The 21,170-nt window shown below is 33.0% G+C and overlaps 1 protein-coding gene across 1 annotated transcript in view; it reads left to right on the top strand.

Annotated features, from left to right (window-relative positions):
* Window positions 1-20,967, top strand: part of LOC150104963 (uncharacterized) — a 123,882-nt gene extending 102,915 nt beyond the window's left edge. Inside the window, exons 7-10 of the mRNA XM_090396077.1 lie at window positions 8,192-8,286; window positions 12,845-12,899; window positions 15,325-15,501; window positions 20,190-20,967. Coding sequence (XP_090252203.1) covers window positions 8,192-8,286; window positions 12,845-12,899; window positions 15,325-15,501; window positions 20,190-20,899 — 1,037 coding nt within the window. The 3' untranslated portion in view covers window positions 20,900-20,967. The remainder of the gene's footprint in view (window positions 1-8,191; window positions 8,287-12,844; window positions 12,900-15,324; window positions 15,502-20,189) is intronic.
* Window positions 20,968-21,170: the final 203 nt, after the last annotated feature.

Below are 21,170 nucleotides of genomic sequence, written 5' to 3'. Positions count from 1 at the left end.
AAATGTACATATTTATACATATTTATATTATACTTTTTCAGAACTTGGCTGACTATTATGCTAAGGGAAAGGGGCATCAAAATCTTTGAGACGTTGCGGGTGGGGCATGATCCAAAAAACGTTGAGAGAAATACATCTATACTCAATTTATACTATTTATACACAATAGGGTAAGGGTGTACCTTGTTTGTGAATTTTTGGTGTTCCATATATCCTGGGTATTTTAACACGGAAGGGCTTGAGTTTATTTACTGTTTCTTTAGGCCAGGAAGTCATTTTTTTCTATTGAACCTTAATTTTTTTTGTGTGTTGGTGGGATTGCGATCTGTAATTTGGTATGTTGACTGGTCTTGTAAAAGTGTGTGCATTTTGTTTTCATATTCTGTTGTATTCATCACTACAGTTGGGTTCCCTTTGTTTGCTTTTGTTATGATAATCTGGTTGTTATTATTATGTAGTTCTTTTAGAGCAATGATTTCCTTATGTGGAATATTGTTTTTGGGAGGTTTAGACTGGATTAAGATGTTGGCCACATCTAAACATATGTTATTGGCTATTGCTGGAGGCAGGACGTATATTCTATGTTCGATGGGTACCGTTATTTTGGCTTTTGGAATTTGTTTGGGAATAACGGCAAAATTGTGCCCACAACTTAAAGCACTAATGGATTCTTTGGTTAAGGTGAGTGAAGATAAATTCACGACGCGATCTTGTTGTAATTGTGGTCATTGTGTTGCACTGCCTTGTTGGAGAATTTCAAACCTTCTCTGGTGCTGGTTTTTGATTTTGATGAATTCTTTTAACCCACAGAACGAGAGCAGTCTGTTCCAATGACAATGCTCTTGCTGCTGGACTGGCTCACTTATGCCACACCTTCTTAGCCAATGGCTATAATCCCCATAAGATAGACAAAATACTAAATGCTCCCAAGAAACCCCATCCCACTATCCACCACGGAGAACTACAACAAGAGTCACCATCCCATACATCAAAGGCACATCAGAAAATATATCTAAAGTTCTCAATAAACATCAACTATGCACTATTCAGACCGTGTGTCAAATTAGCAACTCTCATCCGTTCACCCAAGGACAGCATCGCTCTTTTATGACAACCAGGAGTCTATGAAGTACCCTGCTCGTGTGATCAAGCTTACTACAGTCAAACATGAAGAACTGTGTACATCCACATCAGTGAACATAAAAGTTACACACGGCACTATAGCTATGGCAAGTCAGGCCTAGCAGACCATGCTTTGGATACCCCTGCGCACAGGATCAACTGGAAGAAAACAAAGTACTGCACAGAAGCCTTGAAACATACTCCGAATCTTAACAAATATGGCTGTATAAATCTATGAAAGATTTGGGAGACTGCCGTCTTTAAGACATAACTAGTACCTTCTCTCTCTCTCTCTCTCTTTTTTTTTAACATAGAGGGCACCTAATTAGGACTTTTGTCTTTGTGTTGTTGCTACAATTTTTCAAACTAGTTCCATTATTTCACCATGTTGTTGTAGTCTCATGCACTGTGACAAACTGTTTTTGTGTCCTGAAGTTTGCTGGTTATAACACCATCAAAATATCAGCAATAAGTCAATAAATCAATAAATAATTATTGACTTATCTTTCTGTGTTCTGATATATTACTGTCAAAATTAGTCAACATACGACGAACACATAAGCCTTTGTACACGTTTGTGGAGACATTTAAGTTTCACAAAGTATCCAATTCTCACAAAAAATGCTGTAATATAAACTTGGCCAGAAATCACTCAGAAAACATACTTCTAGCTGCTTGCCAAAAGAAAATGGATTCTAAAATGTTTGAACACTTAAGCATCTTTTTTTTTAATACAGCTTATTATATATCTAAATTCAATAAACCATTTACTGATCTCAAAAACTTGATAGTTTTTGCTAAATAAGCAAAATAGATGCAGTTCCAGTAGAACAGTACCAGAAATGACATGAAATGTGAAGAATTTGTCACTTATTGCTGATGTCATTAAAACAAGAATAAGTTAAGGAAATCAGAGGTCTCCATTAGAGTGTGTGTCTTCTTTTAGATGCTCCTTGATATTTCAAATGAGGAGGAACTTATTCTTTATATGAGATACATAAATAAAAATCAGAAAGAAGAGGCATTTATTTCCATCTTCTTCAAAACTGAACAGCTCCTGGGTACCTGGGTATATTAGAGAGTGAAATGAACAAGTTATTCTTGCTATGAAGACTGAAAATTGGTTAGTACGCATTGGAATAGATAGAACAGGAAACTTGCTAGGAAAAAACAGTGAGCTAGTGGCAAAATTAAAGAGAGACATGCCAGATCTTATATCGACACATTGTATTGCTCATAATTTGAATCTGACTGTTTTTCCTCTTAAAGATGTTCCTTTTATTCCCAGCATTGAAACAGAAGTAAAAAAAAATTATATACCTTTTACAAGAATTCACCAAAATACTGAAAGAATTTGTGCAGAAAATTCTTTCAGTATTTTTGGTGAAAAGTAGCAGCCATGTTGTAAACAAAAATCCTGAAGTTCAAGTATCTGCATTTGCACTTGCATTACTACTTTGCAATGGTAATCATTTTGGAGGAATTAGGCAATGGAAAAGGGGATGATGCTGTAATATCATAAGTCTTGTTAAAGAAAATGAAAACAAGAAGAATCCATTTTATCTTAGATTTTTAAATTGTATTTAAACAATTGTTACTGATTTTTTAAAGGAAAAACTTACTAATAAGTTAAACTAATAAGTCAGGTACTGTGTGAACAGTACTTGAATGCCTTGAAAGAAATGAGATAAGCTCCACAACCTTTTGAGGGGAAATTTTTTTAGATAACATAAATAAAGTAGGTATATATAATGGTATTCAAATAATGCATACAGAGTTATTTGAATGCTGAAATAGAAAAAAAAAATAATAATAGACGAAGGAAATATTTGATAAAAAGATTAGTGAAAATGAATCAGAAATTGCCAAAGCTGTCTCAGTATTTGATACATTTACCTGGCCTAAAGATCTAGAAGGTTTTGGGTAAACATTTCAGGAAATATTTTGATGATAATTAAGAAACAGTTTCAACATTTGTGAAAGAGTGGTAAGAGTTCAAAGTTTTAGGGAAGCATTTAAACATACAAGACTTTTTTGAAAAAAAAAACTAATAATAAAGATAGGTTTTCATTTCTCTCAAAACTGTTTGAAATTATAGCCATTATACCAGCAAATATGTCATCATGTGAATGAGGTTTTAGTCAGATGAATCTAAATCTAGCCAACCTGATTGACTGAGTGGTTAGCATATCTGCTTTCCAACCAACAGGCTGCTGGTTTGAATCCTGCCATTGGCATGGATGTTTGTGATTGTCTTTAGGTGGGAAATGAATTTCATCATCCAATCTGAGACATCTCTTTGCTTATTAGAGGCCTGAAATGGCTTGAAATAGTTTGGTTTCTAGAGCAGCATTTCTGGACCATTTTAAAAAAATGTGTGTGTATCAATAAAAATAGAAAAAAATTCTTGACCCACCGACCGTTGTATGTTCACACAACCTTTCATAGTTAGGAGCCACATAAACACAAATAAATAAAATAAAAAAACTAAAAGAGAAATGGAGGTCATCAATGAATCCCTCCTTCCTGAATGACATTGATGATATATATGAATGGCTCTTCTTTGCAGGATTTTGTTCCAGATAAATCCGTATTTTGCAACCAAGAAAAGACGCTATTACTGATAGCCATATGAAGCCATTATATAAATGAGGTGTGTTGATGCATACACTTGAAATCCACATTAAAAGCAAGGATAATTATGCATAATGTATAATAAGAAATAAAGACTGTATTACTTTGTTTTGTCATTGATCATAACACTTTTTTTCTTTTCTTTTTTTTTTTTTTAAGTATCACTTATAATAATTATATAAAGTTGGTTGAAACTTTTTGAGAATGAATAAAAAATTTTTGTGGCTAGTAGATTTAAGTTACATATCTGGAACTCTGTATATATATTATTTTATGTATATTTATAGTAGTGTTCTTATTCCATGCACTATTACAATGTGCAAGCTCTATAGTATTGGCAGCCATTATGTCACTAAAGTTTTGCTTTGTGTCTGTAATGGACATGCATGTTGTAAGTTTTTTAGAATAGCTGTCATGGAGTAATGGAAATGAAGCAAGGAGAAGGAATTAAAAACTGCTGAGTTAAGGTCTGTGATCCTGGTACAGTTTTTATGTGCATCTTTAACTACTCTCCAAGGAGAACTGTGAAGTTAATAATTGAAGGACAGTGTAATATTTCAAATCTTTGTGGATTAATGTGAATGCTATGTGTTTAATGAGAATAGGTGGTATATGTTCCAAGGAGCAAGATGGAATCTACATTAAAGTCCTTTTTATTTGAAGTGCCTTTGGAACTGCTTACTTAAATGTATGTCTGTTGTCTGAGCAATTACTCTTCATGCAAACTTCAGCTAGATAAAGGAAAGATGTGCTTAAGGAAACTTGGTGAATAGAAAAAGATACATAGCAAGTACAGTCATACCCCGAAGTTACGCAGTAGGTGGGACCAACAAAAAGCGCTTAAGTCGAATTCGTGTAACTCGGGTATAATTTTGCATACAAACATACAAAATATTAGTTAATTGGGACCAAAGGTTTACAAAAACACCTATATTTTTTAAGAAATATAATCATAATTGTAATTTTTCATACATAAAAAAAAAAAAAGAAAGTTATTTTGATGTCAATGGTTTCATAAAATCTAATAGATTTGTCTGACGGCATAATGTCTTTTTCTTGTCACACAAAATTTCTTCATAGTAAGCTAATGATTTTTTTATTCCTTACCTTGTAGCTACAATTCTTTCCTCGTTAGAATCTATGTCCTCCAAAATCTGTAAACTTTTCTTTTATGATTGTTCTTACTGCAGATTCCTGTTGATCAAACTTCTTTGCTAGCTCACAAATTTTCATTCAGCCTTCAAAATCCTTAATAATGTTGAGTTTTGTTTCCAAAGTCAATGTTTTTCTTTTCTTGCTAGCTGTAGAAGAATCGGACTTACTTCCTTTGGACGACATTATGATTTTTTATGTGATAAAATTTTTATCAAGAACATAACAATAAACAATCGCAAGGTTTATAAAAATCGTGTATGAATGGAGACCGTGCGAAACACGTCAGTGCTTGTTCACAGCATGTGTGACACTGGCGAATGCAACCGGTGCCTGAAAGATACGACTAGTGGTGAAGCGTGAAGCGGGAAGGGAATACGTACATATATGAAACCGCGTAACTCCGGATTCGCGTAAGTCGGGGTATGACTGTAAATTGGTCTCAAGTGAGATCTTTAACTTTTATTGTATTCTGAAGAATTTGAGAGATAAAATTCACTGAAAGGGTAAAAAAACAAAATAAAGTAAATAAAACCAAGGAAGATAATGACAGGAAGTTCAAGGGAAACTATAGAACTTTTAGCTGAATGCTATATTCTTGTTTTGTATGGTATTTAATGTCATCTCTTAGAACTGAATTTAATTATGGGTCAGAGAGGAAAACATTTTTATTGCTCATATTATGTGATTCTGGAATGGCCATATAGTTGTTCTCTGTAGTTAATAAGAATTTAAGAGTTAGATGTATAGAATATTAAAATTTTCTAATTGCAATTCTGTAGAGAATATGAATGCCAGACCTGAGTCTCATTCTTTGCAAATCACAGCAGGCTGATTTCGAAGTCAATCATAGTTACAAATCTGAAACATTCTAACTATTCACTAACCAAGAAAAATTGTATATAATATATTGTTATCTTACTGTCTATGACTAACTATAACTAAAAGGTTGGATATATAGATAAGATGGGGAATAATATAAGTTGGGGATGGCTAACCTATGGCACATGTGCCAAAAGTGATGCATTAGACCCCATTGATAATAATAAAAAAAAGTAAGCCTATTTATGCAAAAAGTATTAACTAAAAATCAATTTGTAGAAAAAAAAGCTAAAACTTAGAAATTATTTTTAGCAATTTTGTTTAGTGCACATTAACTTGTTTGATCCTGAGGCGTCAAGCATTAGTAACGTTGGTGCGTCATGGGTTTTTGTCAGTCAGTTTATAGTTGATACTCGTGCACTATGGAATTGTGCTTTGTTTGTCCATTGTGAACATTTGCAGTTTTGTACTTGAGTTGTATGGCACATCTGAACTTGCATGTGAAACAATTGGCGCATGGAACATAAAAGGTTGGCCACCCCTGTATAAATAATGTAATCATTTGACAAGAATAACTTAACTAGTGTAGTTTGTAGTTTAACATTCATGACGCAGTCTATTTACAAGATACTAACAGTATTGCGTTAGAAAACCAAAATGTAAGACCTCACAGTATTGGTGACTTGACACATAATTTAAAGAAAATATTTTGATCAATTTGTAGGAAAATTGTTGTTTGACTTAATATAGTAAACAACAACATATCAGATTTAATCAGTATAAAAAAAAAGTTCTAATCAAATTCACTATTACAAAGTACTTTGGTGATCTATCTCTGCAGCTTTACTATACTAACTGTCTGCTTTAGGAGATGACCAGTAAAAATGTAAGCTTGATTGCATAATACACATACCAGCCATTGAATTAGAAGCCTTTATGCAGATATATGTAAATGTCTTACTCAGTGTATATGCAAAATAGTTTGTCACGAGCATCACTATGTGTTCTAAGCAACTATTTAAGAATGCTACTTGTCAATAATCATGATCACAATGGGAAAAACAAATGATATTTCAGCATTCGATAAAGGGCTTATTGTGAGTGCCTGTCTGGTTGGAGCCACAATTTTGAAAACAGCAGAGCTGACTAGTTTCTTAAAAGGTTAGATATCCCAGGTGTTTAATCAGTGAAAAAAGTAACCTGCATTGCTTGTTTAAGAGGCATAACTGTGGCCATAAGGCAGTCTCAGGAATGAGATTTCCATCATCTGTGAGGAAGCTTGTATGGACAAACAGTGTGCAGCAGTTGACTGAAGCATTTAATGAAGACTGTACCTGACCCATATCTCACCGTCTCACCAAACTATGTGCAGGGAATTGAAGAGAATCAGTATTGGCACATGCCTGTTCAGAAACCACCGATTTCTGTGAGGTAAGTAAGCAAAAGTTTCTAATTCAGTGGCCAGCATGTGTATTATCATAGCATCTGTTACCCTTCTTGAGGATATATATAAGGATATGATATGGATAACTTTCTTTCTTGCTTACATACACCATTTCTAGATATATTTACCCATTCAAACCATGATGTTTTAGACATTCACACTGAATAAAATTTCCATGTGATCTAGTTAGTCAGTGAAGAAAAACCATGTTCTAGTTGTGACATGAATTCTGAATCCTCCTATCCTATCCCTGTCATCCGTCTAGGATGGGTTGAGTCCCTTCCTAACGAGGGGTTACTGGTATTAGGCAGGTTAAAAGTTGAATGGGCTGCTGCATTCTTATTCATATTGAAAAATAACTAATATGAAATATATTTGCTCATTATTATTGTTGTTATTCTACCAAGTTAATATGTTAGGGTAGTATGATTTGCTCTCTCTCTTCCCCCCCCCCCCATCCTCCATTTTTCCCATTCCTAAATTTCATCTCTTTTCTCAGTTGCCATCATGTTCAATAGTATTTACATTTTAATCTACTATTTTTTGTAATCTTCTTATAGATCTCTTTCTGATGATTTGTTCTTCAAAAATTCTGTTGTGTTATTTTATCAGTAATTTGTGTACAGAATTAATGTACAGAAAATTCAGCAAAAAACAATTTTATAAAAACAGATTGTTTTACCACATTTAATTATAAACCCATAATTCATTAAAGCAGCAAATCCTTTTGTATGCCAGAATGTTGTGTCATTAATCAATAGTACTGGTAATAAGCAGAAAAAGAAGTGTTTAATTATCCAACGGGGAAAAATCATATCAAGTTCTAAACATGTTAGCATCAAAGAATGCTAATGTGTTTGAATTATGCAGATTGTAATCGATAAATGCAATAAATATGCTCTTTATTTAGACTTTGAAGTGAATTAAAAACTTGCTATTATTTATTAAAAGTTTTTATTTGTATAAAATATTCTATGCTATTAATTATGTATTTTTTACCATTAAAAAAACTTTCAGATACAGCCAAATTTTATAAAGCATTGAGTATTGTTGGTACAGATTTTAGTCTGATTGAAAACCTGTTTCCAAATCGTAGTCGGCAAGAAATCAAGGTAAGTAGTTCAGAAATATTTTGATAAACTTTCTGTTTATCAGTATTTCCAGTTTTTTATAAGATGATTGTAACATAAATGATCAATTCATTGTTCAGCTCTTTGCTTTATTCGGATGACGTTATACTTCTAAATAAATCCACTGCAAGATTCCCGGACTAAATTGAATAACTGTTGTAATAGATATGGTATGAAGGTCAGCAATAACAAGACAATGAAAATAGGCAAAAGCATTGAAAATATAAACTGCATTGTGAATGGAGAACCTATAGAATAAGTAAAACATTTCAACTACTTAGGCACGATTTTTAGTGAAGATGGTAAATTAAATATGGAAAAAGACAACAGAATCAACAAAACTGGTATGGTAGAAAGTCAACTGAATAAATTTATATGGAATAAGAGAGAAATTAGTCAAAACACAAATTAGTTGTATACAAGACAGTGTTCAAACCAATTTTAACTTATGGATCCGAGAGCTGGGTTAGAAATAAAACACTTGACCAAAGACCACAGATATGAGAGTCCTGAGAAAGATTAGAGGCGTGAACAGATGGCATTAATGACAATATCATATTAAAAACGAGGATATTAGGAAAGAACTTGACATTGTCAGCATCCAGGAATGCATTAGCAGAACTAATCTCAGGTGGTATGGTCACTTAAACAGAATGGCTGAGGAAAGATTAGCAAAACAAGTGTTCTCTGCCAGGTTGGCAGGAAAACGACCCAGGGGAAGACCAAAATATAGGTGGATTGATATGGTACAAAGTGCTTTAGATGATAGAAATATAAGATCTGATAATGGTGGAATCTTGACAGGTAATAGATTGATTTGGAGGAAAATTGTAGATAGGAAGTTAGTAATGATGTAAATTTTTCATTTAGTACTGTCATATCCTGTACACCCCTTGAAGGTACATGCCAGGAATTTGATGATAATGATCAATTCGGAATTTTCATGGGCTGTTGAAGTTTTTACTTGCATTTTCTGCTTTCTTTTCTGAAAGATATGTACTTTTTTTTTTTTTTTAAATCATATCTGATTATGGATTGTATGGAATGAAGTACTGTACTAACAACTAATCAGTTATTATCAGTGATACTCATCTATTATGTCAATTTGTCATTTTTTTTTTTATTAGATAAAAATTCTATTTTGTCCAGTCTGCAACTACTTGCCAGCTGGAAAAAATTTACTTTTTCACATGCATGTGAGCATGCATATTTGTCAAGCTCTACTATTAACTTTATGCAATGTAAAATTGTTGATTTGGTGCATATATTTTGCTGATGTCAAATACAGTGAAATGAAAGTAGTACATTTGGATTAAGTGTTTCCTTTTGTAATAAAGCAAGAAACTCTTCATGTTTTCCCATCATTGAATTCACTGTTAATGCATATGCTTACAAGATCATGCATATTAAGATTTGCATCTCCTTTCTCTTTGAGTGTTACAAAAATATCAAAATGTTACATTATCCCTTAAGTGTAGTTAAAGCTAATAGCTCCTCATAAGGACACATCATGTGTCATAGCACAAATAAATATTAAAATTTTTGCTGAATCAGTAATGTCTGTTGACTCGTCTTATGTAATAGCAAGGCCTTCAGTCTGGCACATTATTTGAAGCTGTTCAATTAAATTTGCTGCCAGTTCATGTTGCTAATCTGCTATGGTGTTCTCTGTGATAAAGGTAGTTATCTGTTTTAACTTTATTTAAATGTAGACATGAAACAACCTCTCCAGTACACTGTTTAATAATCTCACCTACACCTATTATTGAGTCCTGCCAAGTTATTTGAATATAATCTTGGATGATTTTCATCATCCAGCATGAAAGCACCACCTTGCTTTTTTTTTTTTTTTTTTTTTTTTTTTTTTTTTTTTTTTTTTTTTTAAGTCCTGAAGAGCAGTTTGAAAAATTTTGGTCTCCAGCAGCAATAGGACCTGGCGTTATTAGCATTGCTTATTAATACAGTAACAGTGTAGTTTCTCACTGTTCAATTTGAACAGTTTTTTTTTTTTTTTAATAGATTCATGCATGAAAGGTTACAAAACCTGTAGTACACCATATCTACATTGGAAGAAGGGTAAGAAGAAAGAAGGAATCTGCTGTTGTATTTCTTTAACAATTGGAAATGGAGATTGTAAAGCTGTTCTTTCAAAGAACAGAGGCAGGTGGAATAAAAGAGGTGAGCAGAGAAGCTGGTTCAGTTTGAAGGTGCACAGTAAATAGAGATATTGATCAGATCGGCTTCTTGTGTTCTTATAGCTTTGGAAGAAAGTGCAGAAATAATGATGGCTAGTTCAGCAGAAGAGATTTAAAGTAGAAATATAATGTCTATGAAAGGGTGACTACAGTGACTCTGTTAGAGAAGGGAGAGGATCATCAGTCAGTTGGGTTACCTTCTCCTGGATAGTTTCAAGCATTCTTATTGTGTTTTAGGTGCACTACCCCAAATGAGTGAACAGTACTTGAGAATTGGATGGTTAGGGATTTATATAGTATTAATAGTAGTTGTGCAGGTGAAAAGAGTGTATTGAGCAGGCATTTATGCCAGTTTTGTTTTGGAGGGGAGGCTGAAGAAGCTATAGTTGAGGTGTGCTCCTGCCAAGAGAGACTAGAGATGTAAGTCAGCCCAAGAAATGCACTGTATTATTTTAGAGTTCATTATGAAATATGTAAAAGTTATGTGTATCAAATATAGTTAATGTTATATGAGAACAGTATAACGGAGGTAAAATTGAACATACAATGCAACATCGAGTGTGCAGGTACATTGTCTAGATTGGCTTAGGTGTAATTCATTTTTCTTACTGATTTTGCTGTATTTCTAACTAGTATCCATAGCCCTTAATTAGGTATTTATAGAAACAGTTCCAATTGTAAATGAAAATGAATTAAAAATGAGCGTGAAGGAAAATGTCCTCATAAGACACCTTTTGTGGACCTCTTATGGTTTCCCAGATCTTTAGCAAATTATTGCAGCCATATTTATTGAGGTTGAGGACTGCTTCATAGCTGATGCTGATTCTAAAATAGTCTTTGAGACCTTTAGCAACTTCTCTGCAATACAGTTGTCTTTTCATTTTATCTCATGCGAGGGAAAAGACAGCCGTTCTGCATAAAAGTCACTATAGGTCTAAGAGATTATTTTTAGAATCAGCATTAGCTATGAATCACTCCCTAACCTTAACAAATATAGATACATTAATTTGCCAAAGATCTGGGAGACCATCAGAAGTCCATAGTGGGTGGGTGCCTTGCAAGGACATTAATTCCTTATCAGTTATAATTTGAATTGTTTCTGCAAGTATCAGATTAAGTGCTATGTGTCTAGCATATTCATAATTTTGTGCTCTGAGGATGTTGGTTAGAAATCCAGCAAAATATCACTAAGATCAATAAATGATTTGTTTAGTTTATACTGGTTATTAATTAACTTAAGGAATTAACAACGTACACTAGAATATAAATTAAATTAAACTTTAATACATATTTCCAATATTTCGGCAATGTCACGTTGCCATCTTCAAAGGAACTCAAAATAAAGACACGTGCATGCAGGCACTACACACCGTAAATGAGGAACGAAGTGTGGAAGCTATTGTTTCTCCTAAAAGTCCTGATGGTGTCCCCTAGCAGGCTATGTAGGTACTCTTGGCCATTGGGCTGAAGGTCTCCTGATGTATGTCTCCCAAATATGTTGAGGTTTGGCATGTTTCTTACTGAGGCCGATTCCATGAAAAGTCTTTCAAATTTGAACTTGCTGTGGTGTATTATTGTGATTTCTTCCAATGTATTCTGTGGCGTGTATCCAGAGCATGGTTCGCACGAGCAGAGTGGCTATACTGATGAAAACAGATGTAGTCCTTGTGTTCTGAAATTCTGATATTCGCTGTCCTGCCTGTTTGGCCAAAGTAGGACAGCTTATAGCTGCAAGGGACCTGGTATACACCACGTAGGTCGCCTAGATAGCGAATGGAATATCAGAATGATATTCCATTCGCTTGGTTCCTCATTTACTGTGTGTGTAGTTCTGCATGCACGTGTCTTTATTTTGAGTTCCTTTGAAGATGGCAATATGACGTTGCCGAAATATTGGAAATATATATTAAAGTTTAATTTAATTTATATTCTAGTGTATGTTGTTAATTCCTTAAGTTAATTAATAATCATGTATAATCAACTTATAAGCCTTTCTACGAGAGTTTATACTGGTGTTGTTAATACTGTGAGGCACTGTTATGAATATATGTTTTTTTTTTTCACTTGCATAATAAAGAAAACATTTTTCAGAAGCTCAGGAAATATGTGTATTATTAGTCCTACTGATTTCTTTTGTTTATTTCTTTTATTTTTTTCAGTTTTATTGCATTTTCATTTGAATCATTGTTTTAGAATTACTATAGTCTTTAATAGGGAAATCCCATTTACTTCATAAATGGGATTTCCTCCATAAAGAGTATTATGATATAGTGTATTATGCTGGATTAACTTTCCAAATATGATTTGATATTTATTTTCTAGAAATGGATTTTTTTCCCTTTCAGAATAAGTTTAAACGAGAAGAAAAATACAACAGAAGTCTGATTGACAGAGCTATAAGTAAGTTTCTGCATACATTTCAGAAGAATTAAAAGGAAAAAAAGTCGCTTCTCTTTTAATATTTGATAAGTCTTCATATTGGAGTGGAAATTGATATTTATGAAAATAAAGCAGAGCATAGTATATAGTATACACAATTTGCATTTTATTATTAGGTGCTGTATAGTTTATAATTTGCAGTTGTTGTGGATTCACAGTGAGTTATCATTATTAAACTATTTGAATGTGTCAAAAAAAAAAAAAATCAAAACATAAGTTCTTGCTTCTCTGACTGGCTACCATTAGCTCTTCTTGCATAAATAACTGGTTAACAACTTACTTCATATTGACTATGAATGAAATTATCAAGTATAATTACTTCATTAGTAAATTTTAACTATGCCAGAAGTGGGGGAACCTTCTCTAATTGGTAAGCTGTATCCTGTATCAGAGTGATCTTGTAAGGCCATGTGTTGTGTTGTATTGCATTGCGAGTTGCATAAATATGTACATGGACCTCTGTAGCTTACTTGGACGTAAGCTACAGACGAAGCTCTCTGATTGGAAAGAGCTGGGCTCAAATTCCCATCTAAGACTCAATGAGTCTTAGATGGGAATTTATGAGAACTTTTTATCAGAAGGTGAGTTAGCTGGTTGCATATGTAAATGGCAGGATTTTCCCTCCTGGAAATTCAGAGGTTTTCATCTCATCAAACTGCATTTTACAGCAATAGCATACAATTGGATGTAGCAGGTCATTGAGCTTAGCATGAAAGTGGAGATTAGATAAGTGTATACATTCAGTATATTTTTTGCGCAACCTTATGTGCAAAATATATACATATATTTTATATTTAGATAATGTCTTTATTGAAAAAACTTTCCTCACATATTTAATTAAATATATAATAACTAAAATTAAAGAAGATCCATGGAAATGTAGTGTGTATATTGTATTTAAAACAGTATAGACTTTTAAATTAACTTCGCCAGAAAAAATAGCCGTTTGGCTTTTTATCTTAGTATAGACTTTTATTATTATCGCCATTGTTAGCATTCAGGAATGTGTTAGCAGAGCTAATCTCAGATGGTATGATCACTTAAGCAGAATGGGAGAGGAAAGGTTAACAAAACAAATGCTTGGTGCCAAGATGGCAAGAAAATGACACAGAGGAAGACCAAGATGACGTAGGTGATTGATATAGTATATTTCTGTCTTTTGCCTTAGAAGAAAGAAATATAAATCTGATGATGTTGGAATCTTGACAGATAAAAGATTAATTTGGAGGAAAACTGTTGATTGGAAGTAAGTAATATTGTAACTGAGTCACGATCTGAATCAAAAAGAAATGTGCCTATACTTTGTGTCCTGATAGAGCAGTAAAGCAGATCATATAAAAATCATAGTCCAACAAAATATAAAGAGGTTTAGAAAATTATTAAAGGTAAGATCAAAGAAGAAATCTGAATGAATGAAAAATGCAAAGAAATAGAATTTCTACAGTAAAAGCATGACACTTTTAATCTAAATAAAAAGCTGAAAGAGACCTCAGGTATATTTAAGAAAAACAACTATGTATCCTTCAAAACAAAAGAGAAAAATAATATCTGATAAGGATGATAAAATACAAAAATGGATGAAATATGTAGAAGAACTCTTTACTAATAACAGACAAAATCCAGAAAATACTTATGAATGATGGAAGGTCCATGCATTCTAGGATCATAGGTAGAATGTGCGCTGAACTCAGCTAAAAATGGTAAAGACTTCGATCATGATAGAATACTAGTAGAAATAGTAAAATTATTAGAAGGCCACGACATTACTATATTAGTAAATCTATTTAATAAGCATACAGTCATAATCCCTCATGACTAGTTACAGTCGACCTTCATTATGCTACCTAAAATGCAGATGTGAAAACTTGTAATGACTATAGAGTGATCAGTCTAATGAGTCATGTTCTCAAAATGTTTCTGAAAATAATTCAAAAGAAGAATGTAATTCCCTCTTATCCATGGTGAACCCTGGTCCATAAATATTAAATGGAAAATTCCAGAAATAAATAATTTATAATTACATTGGCAAAGTGGATACTAGATGCAAACATTATTTCAAAGCCGAATGTTTGTAGAAACTATGAAAGTTTCATAAGTTGATCTGAGAGTTTACGAGAATACAATCGGCATTCTCGAGTTGAATTGCAGAGAGGCCTCTAAACTAACTTAAGTAGTGCAAGCTAAGGCAACTCAGGAATGCCAAGGATTTCATTCTCGTAAGCTTTCAGGAAGTTCAAGGGTCACATAAAAAAATTATAAATACAACTCAAGATTTGTTTGTTTGTTAACTAGCCAAAAACTAATTTCTCAGTGCAACTAGATATTTGAGATATTACCATAATTATCTTTCAAGCTGCTTTCACTTTTCATTTTATTTATAATTTAGATGATCCTCAGCAGTTTGATTTAACTGGTTTTGAAGAAGATTCATCTGCTGACGAGTTTGATGTAAAGCTGAAACCAAAGAAAAGAAAGAAGATTGAGCCCTGCAACTTAAAAAATGCAGAAGACAATTTCCAGACAGAAGTTAAAGAACCAAAAAAGCCCAAAAGGAGAAGAAAAAGTGAGTTGTTTTTATATTGCTCTGATTTAACAGAATTTGGCCAATATAATTTTATTCAACTTTGAAATAGGTAACTGAGATAAAATTACTTCTCATCAACGAGCCAAGCTAGATTTTATGAAGTTTTTGGCTCTGGTTAGAGTTGCTAAATCACTTATTTCAATCAAATTTCTGTACACTTCCTATTGCTTAATATAATCACTTTTATTGTGCTTTTGATTATTATCTTCACTCTATTCTATTATTTCCACTCTTTCTTCCAGTAGGTTTGTGCTTTTTATTGTCATTGTAGCAATGAAGCCCTATTCTTGATTCTAATATTGCATGTAGTTTACTGAATAATGCTATGAAACTAAAAATGTCATTGCTACCAGCTATATTTTTATGACAGTACCAGATACAGAAGCTTATAAACCTATAGCATGTTAGTACTGTGGGCATGTGAATGGTCAAATATATCCAGAAACCCTTCTTAAGAGACCAAACACTGTTACCATTCAATCATCCTACCATGCAGGGAAGTAGTCACACATCAGGCAATGAAAATCTTCCACTTAACTATTAAAAAAATATCCATGTTATCTGTGTGATTTGAACACTCAGGATGGAAAGTGGAGTTGCAGAATTAGATAATGAATTAGACTATCAGAGACTAAGTTTCAATATATAATATATATAATTTTAATATATATAATTTTACTATTATATCAGAGACTAGTTTAATTATTAGCACTTTTAATGATCTTGCAAGGTTTTTGAATGGAAAAAATATTAACATGCTGATATAGCATAAATTTTGATTGTTTTCTTATATAAAAATATGTTTAATAGTTCCTAGCTGAATGGTTAGCATATCTGCTTTCCAACCAGCAAGCTGCTGGTTTGAATCCTATCATGGGCATGGATGTTTATGATTGGCTTTAGGTGGGAGATGAATATCATCACCTGGTATCAGACCACCACCCTGCTTATTGGAGGCCTGAAGTTGCTTGAAAAAGTTCCATGTTTGGTCTCTAGAGCATGGATGTATTTCCATGCTCCAGAGACTGCATTATGTAAAAAAAAAAAAAAAATGAAAAATACAATATATATATAAAAAAAAATCAGCTAACGCCTTTTTTTTCGCTTATAGGGAGCAGGTGAGGCCTTTACCCTATCTAGCTTTGAAGACTGAGTAGGCAGTTCAATCTCCACTGGTAGAGATTGAACTGCGATAGCTAGCCCATGTCTATCACTAACTATAGCAGCCACCGATGAAGAGGCTGACAAACAAGTGCTGCCATCTCTTGATACCTAACCCTAACAAGATATGTTACTGTCTGAAATAATGTGGGTACTACAGTTGAATTTCTCAAGTTTATGGGAGGAAAAACCCGCTTGCTTGTGCCAGAGATCGACAAACTCAGGAATCGGTCAAAGAAAGGCTTAGAAAAAGTTCCTCCAGTCAGCGACAAGTGCAGAGGACGCAAGTTCCACTTCCACTGAGCTACACAGGTCTCCTATATATATAATTGATAACTATGGAGGGGGGGGGGATATATATATTCCTAGCCTGCTCACAGTGCAGAATGTACTATGAGTTTGCAAGTAACCTTTTGTGGGTGGGAGTAGTATACTGTATATATATGTGTGTGTTTGTTAATACAGCAGCTGAACAATATTGTTTTCACAGTTCCAGTTGATACAGTACAATGAAATGCATATTAAGGATTGTTCATTAATTATGTAACATTATTATTGTATAGGCACCTCCATGGAGTCGGAAGACATTGCAGGAGATCCAGACTATCCACACAATCTATCATACTTCTCCTTGAATCCATTAACAAACAAAGCACTCCTAACTGACTCTGGCAACCCATTCCACTCATTCATAACTCTCCAAGCAAAAACTCTAGTCCTCACATCCCTACTAACCACACCTTTATTCAACTTCCAGGGATGACCCCTTGTTCTGGCCCCCTCCAGATAAGTGCTGAAACATTTTCCCTGCATCAATCCTATAAACCCCTTTAAGCAACTTAAATGTTTCTATCGTGTCCCTTCTTTTTCTCCTATCAACCAACATCTGCAACTCACACATCCTCAGTCTATCTTCATACGGATTTTATATAAAATCCTGGTATCAGAATTTTATAATTTCCTTCAAAAATTTCTTAATAATAAATTTTGATTTTTTTTAATTAATTAGATTTATATTCTTATTGTATCACATAGAATGCTGACCTTTCTCTTTTATTCTACATTATTCTATTGTATGACATAGAATAATGTAGAATAAAAGAGAAAGGTGAGAAAGAGTATGTAGAAAGTGTGATATTGTTTTAGCAGTGTTGGAACATGAGAGAAAATGAATAGTGTTAAACTGAGTGAAGGTGGTGAAAATATCTGCAAAGCAGCATCATGATATTAAGATTTCTGGCATTACTGTTAAGGTAATAACACGATTGAAAAGCAGTTAGAATTGCTTTGAAGTTAAGCAAGTGAGAATACATGAAGCAATTGTTAAAGAATTACAAATGAAAACTATACCATGTAGAATCACAGAAGAATTAGAAGGGTTAAGATTATTTGCCAATTGGAATGAGATTTGGAGACGATTAAAACAATGACTGATATGTGTGTGAATAAAAAAGAGAATTAAATACTTTATTAATAAGAAGGGGAAAAAAAAGATTTATGTAGTACAGATGTTGGTTGATGTTAAAGTGACAAAATCTTGTTTTCCAAGCACAAAAACTCATGGTGTCAGGTCCAGAGAATGATTGTATTAGTAGGATAAACAATCTACAAGGTGATAAATTTGGTATGAGAGAGAGTAATTAGAAATTATAAAAGAGTTGCTAGAAGTGGTTAACAGAAAAGTGATATATATACCATATATAAACACAACGATAAGATCGTAGTATAATCTTACCATTATGTTTATATAAAGACATTTTAAAAGTAATACATACATTTACCCAAAGAGAGAGAGAGAGAGATATCAATGAAATAAAAAACGAAAGGTAGTTTGAAATCTCTACTTTATTTTTACATTTTTTGCTATTTCTCAATATTATCTCCATTTCAACATTTTTTTTTCAAGTTTTTTTTAAAACTATAATTTGTTAAGTTCTTCAGGTTGTTTTCAAAACCGTTTTCTCACCTGCAGTTTGACCTGTTTGTCAGTTTTAAATTATATCCATTTTGAAAATGATGAAATATATTTGGCATGAACCTGATTAATATATCGTTTCAACTTTCTCGAGAGTCTTCACATAGTTTTGTGTTGTTGTTTCTTTTGTTATATAGTGCTGGTGAATGATATCTTTGCTATCCCAAAAGACAATCAGAATCAATTTCTGGCAGGAGATAGTTTGAACTTTTTTGACCCTCAGTGAGGTAGATGTGATAGTTCATAAAATGAATTTTCATTTTCAGGTCATGATGATGGACCTGTCTTTCATTCCAAGTCACAGTTTTGTGAAGAAAAGCATTGCCCTTCTTTTGGATATATTTCTTTTGGTTGAAATAATCATTGATAGACTTCAGTCTCATCATCTATTTCATTTTATGCTGTATAATAAATCCTAGTTGAGTATGAAAGATTGTAAAAATTATATAGGATGGATATTAATTCTAAAACATAGGTTGTAAGCATAGTTTTTTTTTGGGGGGGGGGGGTGAATATACCATCAAGAACAAAGATTTGAAGTATTATCCAAGTTATTCAGAATTCTTCTATTTTTCTAATGAAACAAGAATTAAAGAATTGATAACTTCAAGAAATTCTTCAAAATTCATTAAAGAATTGATGAAAACCAGTGATGTGATGTCACTGATTTTACAATACCATCTGGATCATTATCTAATCTAGCTGATGATAATCTGAAATTGAATCCAGCCTTGCCAAGAAATCAGAAGACTCGAGGTTGTCATTTAAGCAGGAAGCATGTTTTCTCTTGTTGATGTATCTCACCAAGAGATACATAGTCTAATTTAGGCTTACTGATGATTCGAAGCTGGAGTTTTTGTTTTGAGCATCTTGTGATATGATGAATTTTCACCTTGCAAGGTTTGAATAGTGGTCTGAGGATTTGAGTTGAGTTGAATGGAAGCTGCAGCCATGTAATGGACAGGTGGGTGTTTTTCTATGTGAGAAGCACACACCCACAAGTTTTTTCACATCGCACTGCATATTCATAATCTTTAACTCCAGCCTACACCATTTAACCATGCTAGTCATAAATAATTTTGATAATATTGCAAATAAAAAAAATCTCTCTTAGTAAACAAAAAGTCGTAAAAAAAATGTAAAACCTATCCTAAAAATATAAATAGAAAAAAAACACATTAATTTAGCCACCATTCATAGTCTAAATTTCAGTATAAAAGATGCACTTATATTTAACAGAATGTCAACTGGTGAATTCAACATCCTTCTCTACCTCAACTCTCCACATATTCTACATTCTTCTGCCACAATACTGTATGTTACACATTTGACACCCTGTATCAGAGAATGCTAAACCTTGAACATTCCCCACATCCCTTCTCCCTTGTACTATATAGCAACCTACTTGCAAGAACCTAGAACCTACAAACATTTTGCAATAGTTATTATACATTATTTCTTATCTTTTTTAATATGTGCAAAGCTTGTCTTTCTGCTTCAGTGTAAATCTAACATTTCTTATTCTTTATAGGATTTTCAAGAGCTAACAACTACAATGATGAAGATGATGAAGATGATAAAGAACTTGAACAGATACGTAAATTCCTGAGTAATATGCACAGCTCAGAGTTTAAAAGGAAAAGAAATCATGATAATAAAGTTGTTAATGGAGCAGAGAAACAAACACCTATAACAGGTGAAATAAACAGTGATATACAAACTGCTGATGTGGAAACAGTAGAATTGTCGCAAGGTTTAAATAATCAAACTGGTGAATTAGCAACACATAATAAATATACAAACACTTATCCAATACATAAATCGAGCCTATCCACAGATAAGAAGAGGTCTGAAATATCTGTTTCAACTCATGCTAATGATCAGACTTCAAAGCATGTAGATCAGCCACAGTTGGTTTTGTTAACTGCATTAAATCAACAAAATGAGCAGATCCTAACAGTTCCCTGTTCTTCTTCTTCATCAGACAGAAGACAGGTACCTACTGCCAATCAGTTTATTCTGATGACTAGTAAAACACCCAACAATGAGCAAGTAATTCATGTATATCTTTTATCACCTCCTCCAACTCCATCTCGTCCTGCTGAAAAGCAGCATATATCTCCATCTGAAAGTAATACAAACATTAATTGCAATTTATCTTCTGAGAACAATATAAATATTTTGTATCAGCTTTTACCATCAGTTATTCCACCATTAAATACACATGATCATGTTTCCTAGTAGTATTTTCCCTCTTTGTGGGGAAAGATGTAATTATTAAGTTATTAAATAATAGTGTTTTTACAAGTCTTGACAATTTCATTCTGTTTGACTAAACGTATGTTTATCAGCAACAGACATTGACATTTCATATACATTGTTCTTTTTTTATTTTTGAAGAAAGTTGTTAATAAGTATATTTTAATAATTTTATTTAATTTTAATTCTTACCTAACTGGAAAAACTAGGTTCACATGAAATTTCTACTAAAATTCTAAAAATCTGAGAGATG

Source organism: Typopeltis vanoorti, chromosome 7, assembly GCF_054136105.1.
Source record: "Typopeltis vanoorti isolate ZY-2024b chromosome 7, IOZ_Tvanoo_1.0, whole genome shotgun sequence".
NCBI classification, from domain to species: Eukaryota; Metazoa; Arthropoda; class Arachnida; order Uropygi; family Thelyphonidae; genus Typopeltis; species Typopeltis vanoorti.
This window is presented reverse-complemented; position numbering and strand designations above follow the sequence as displayed.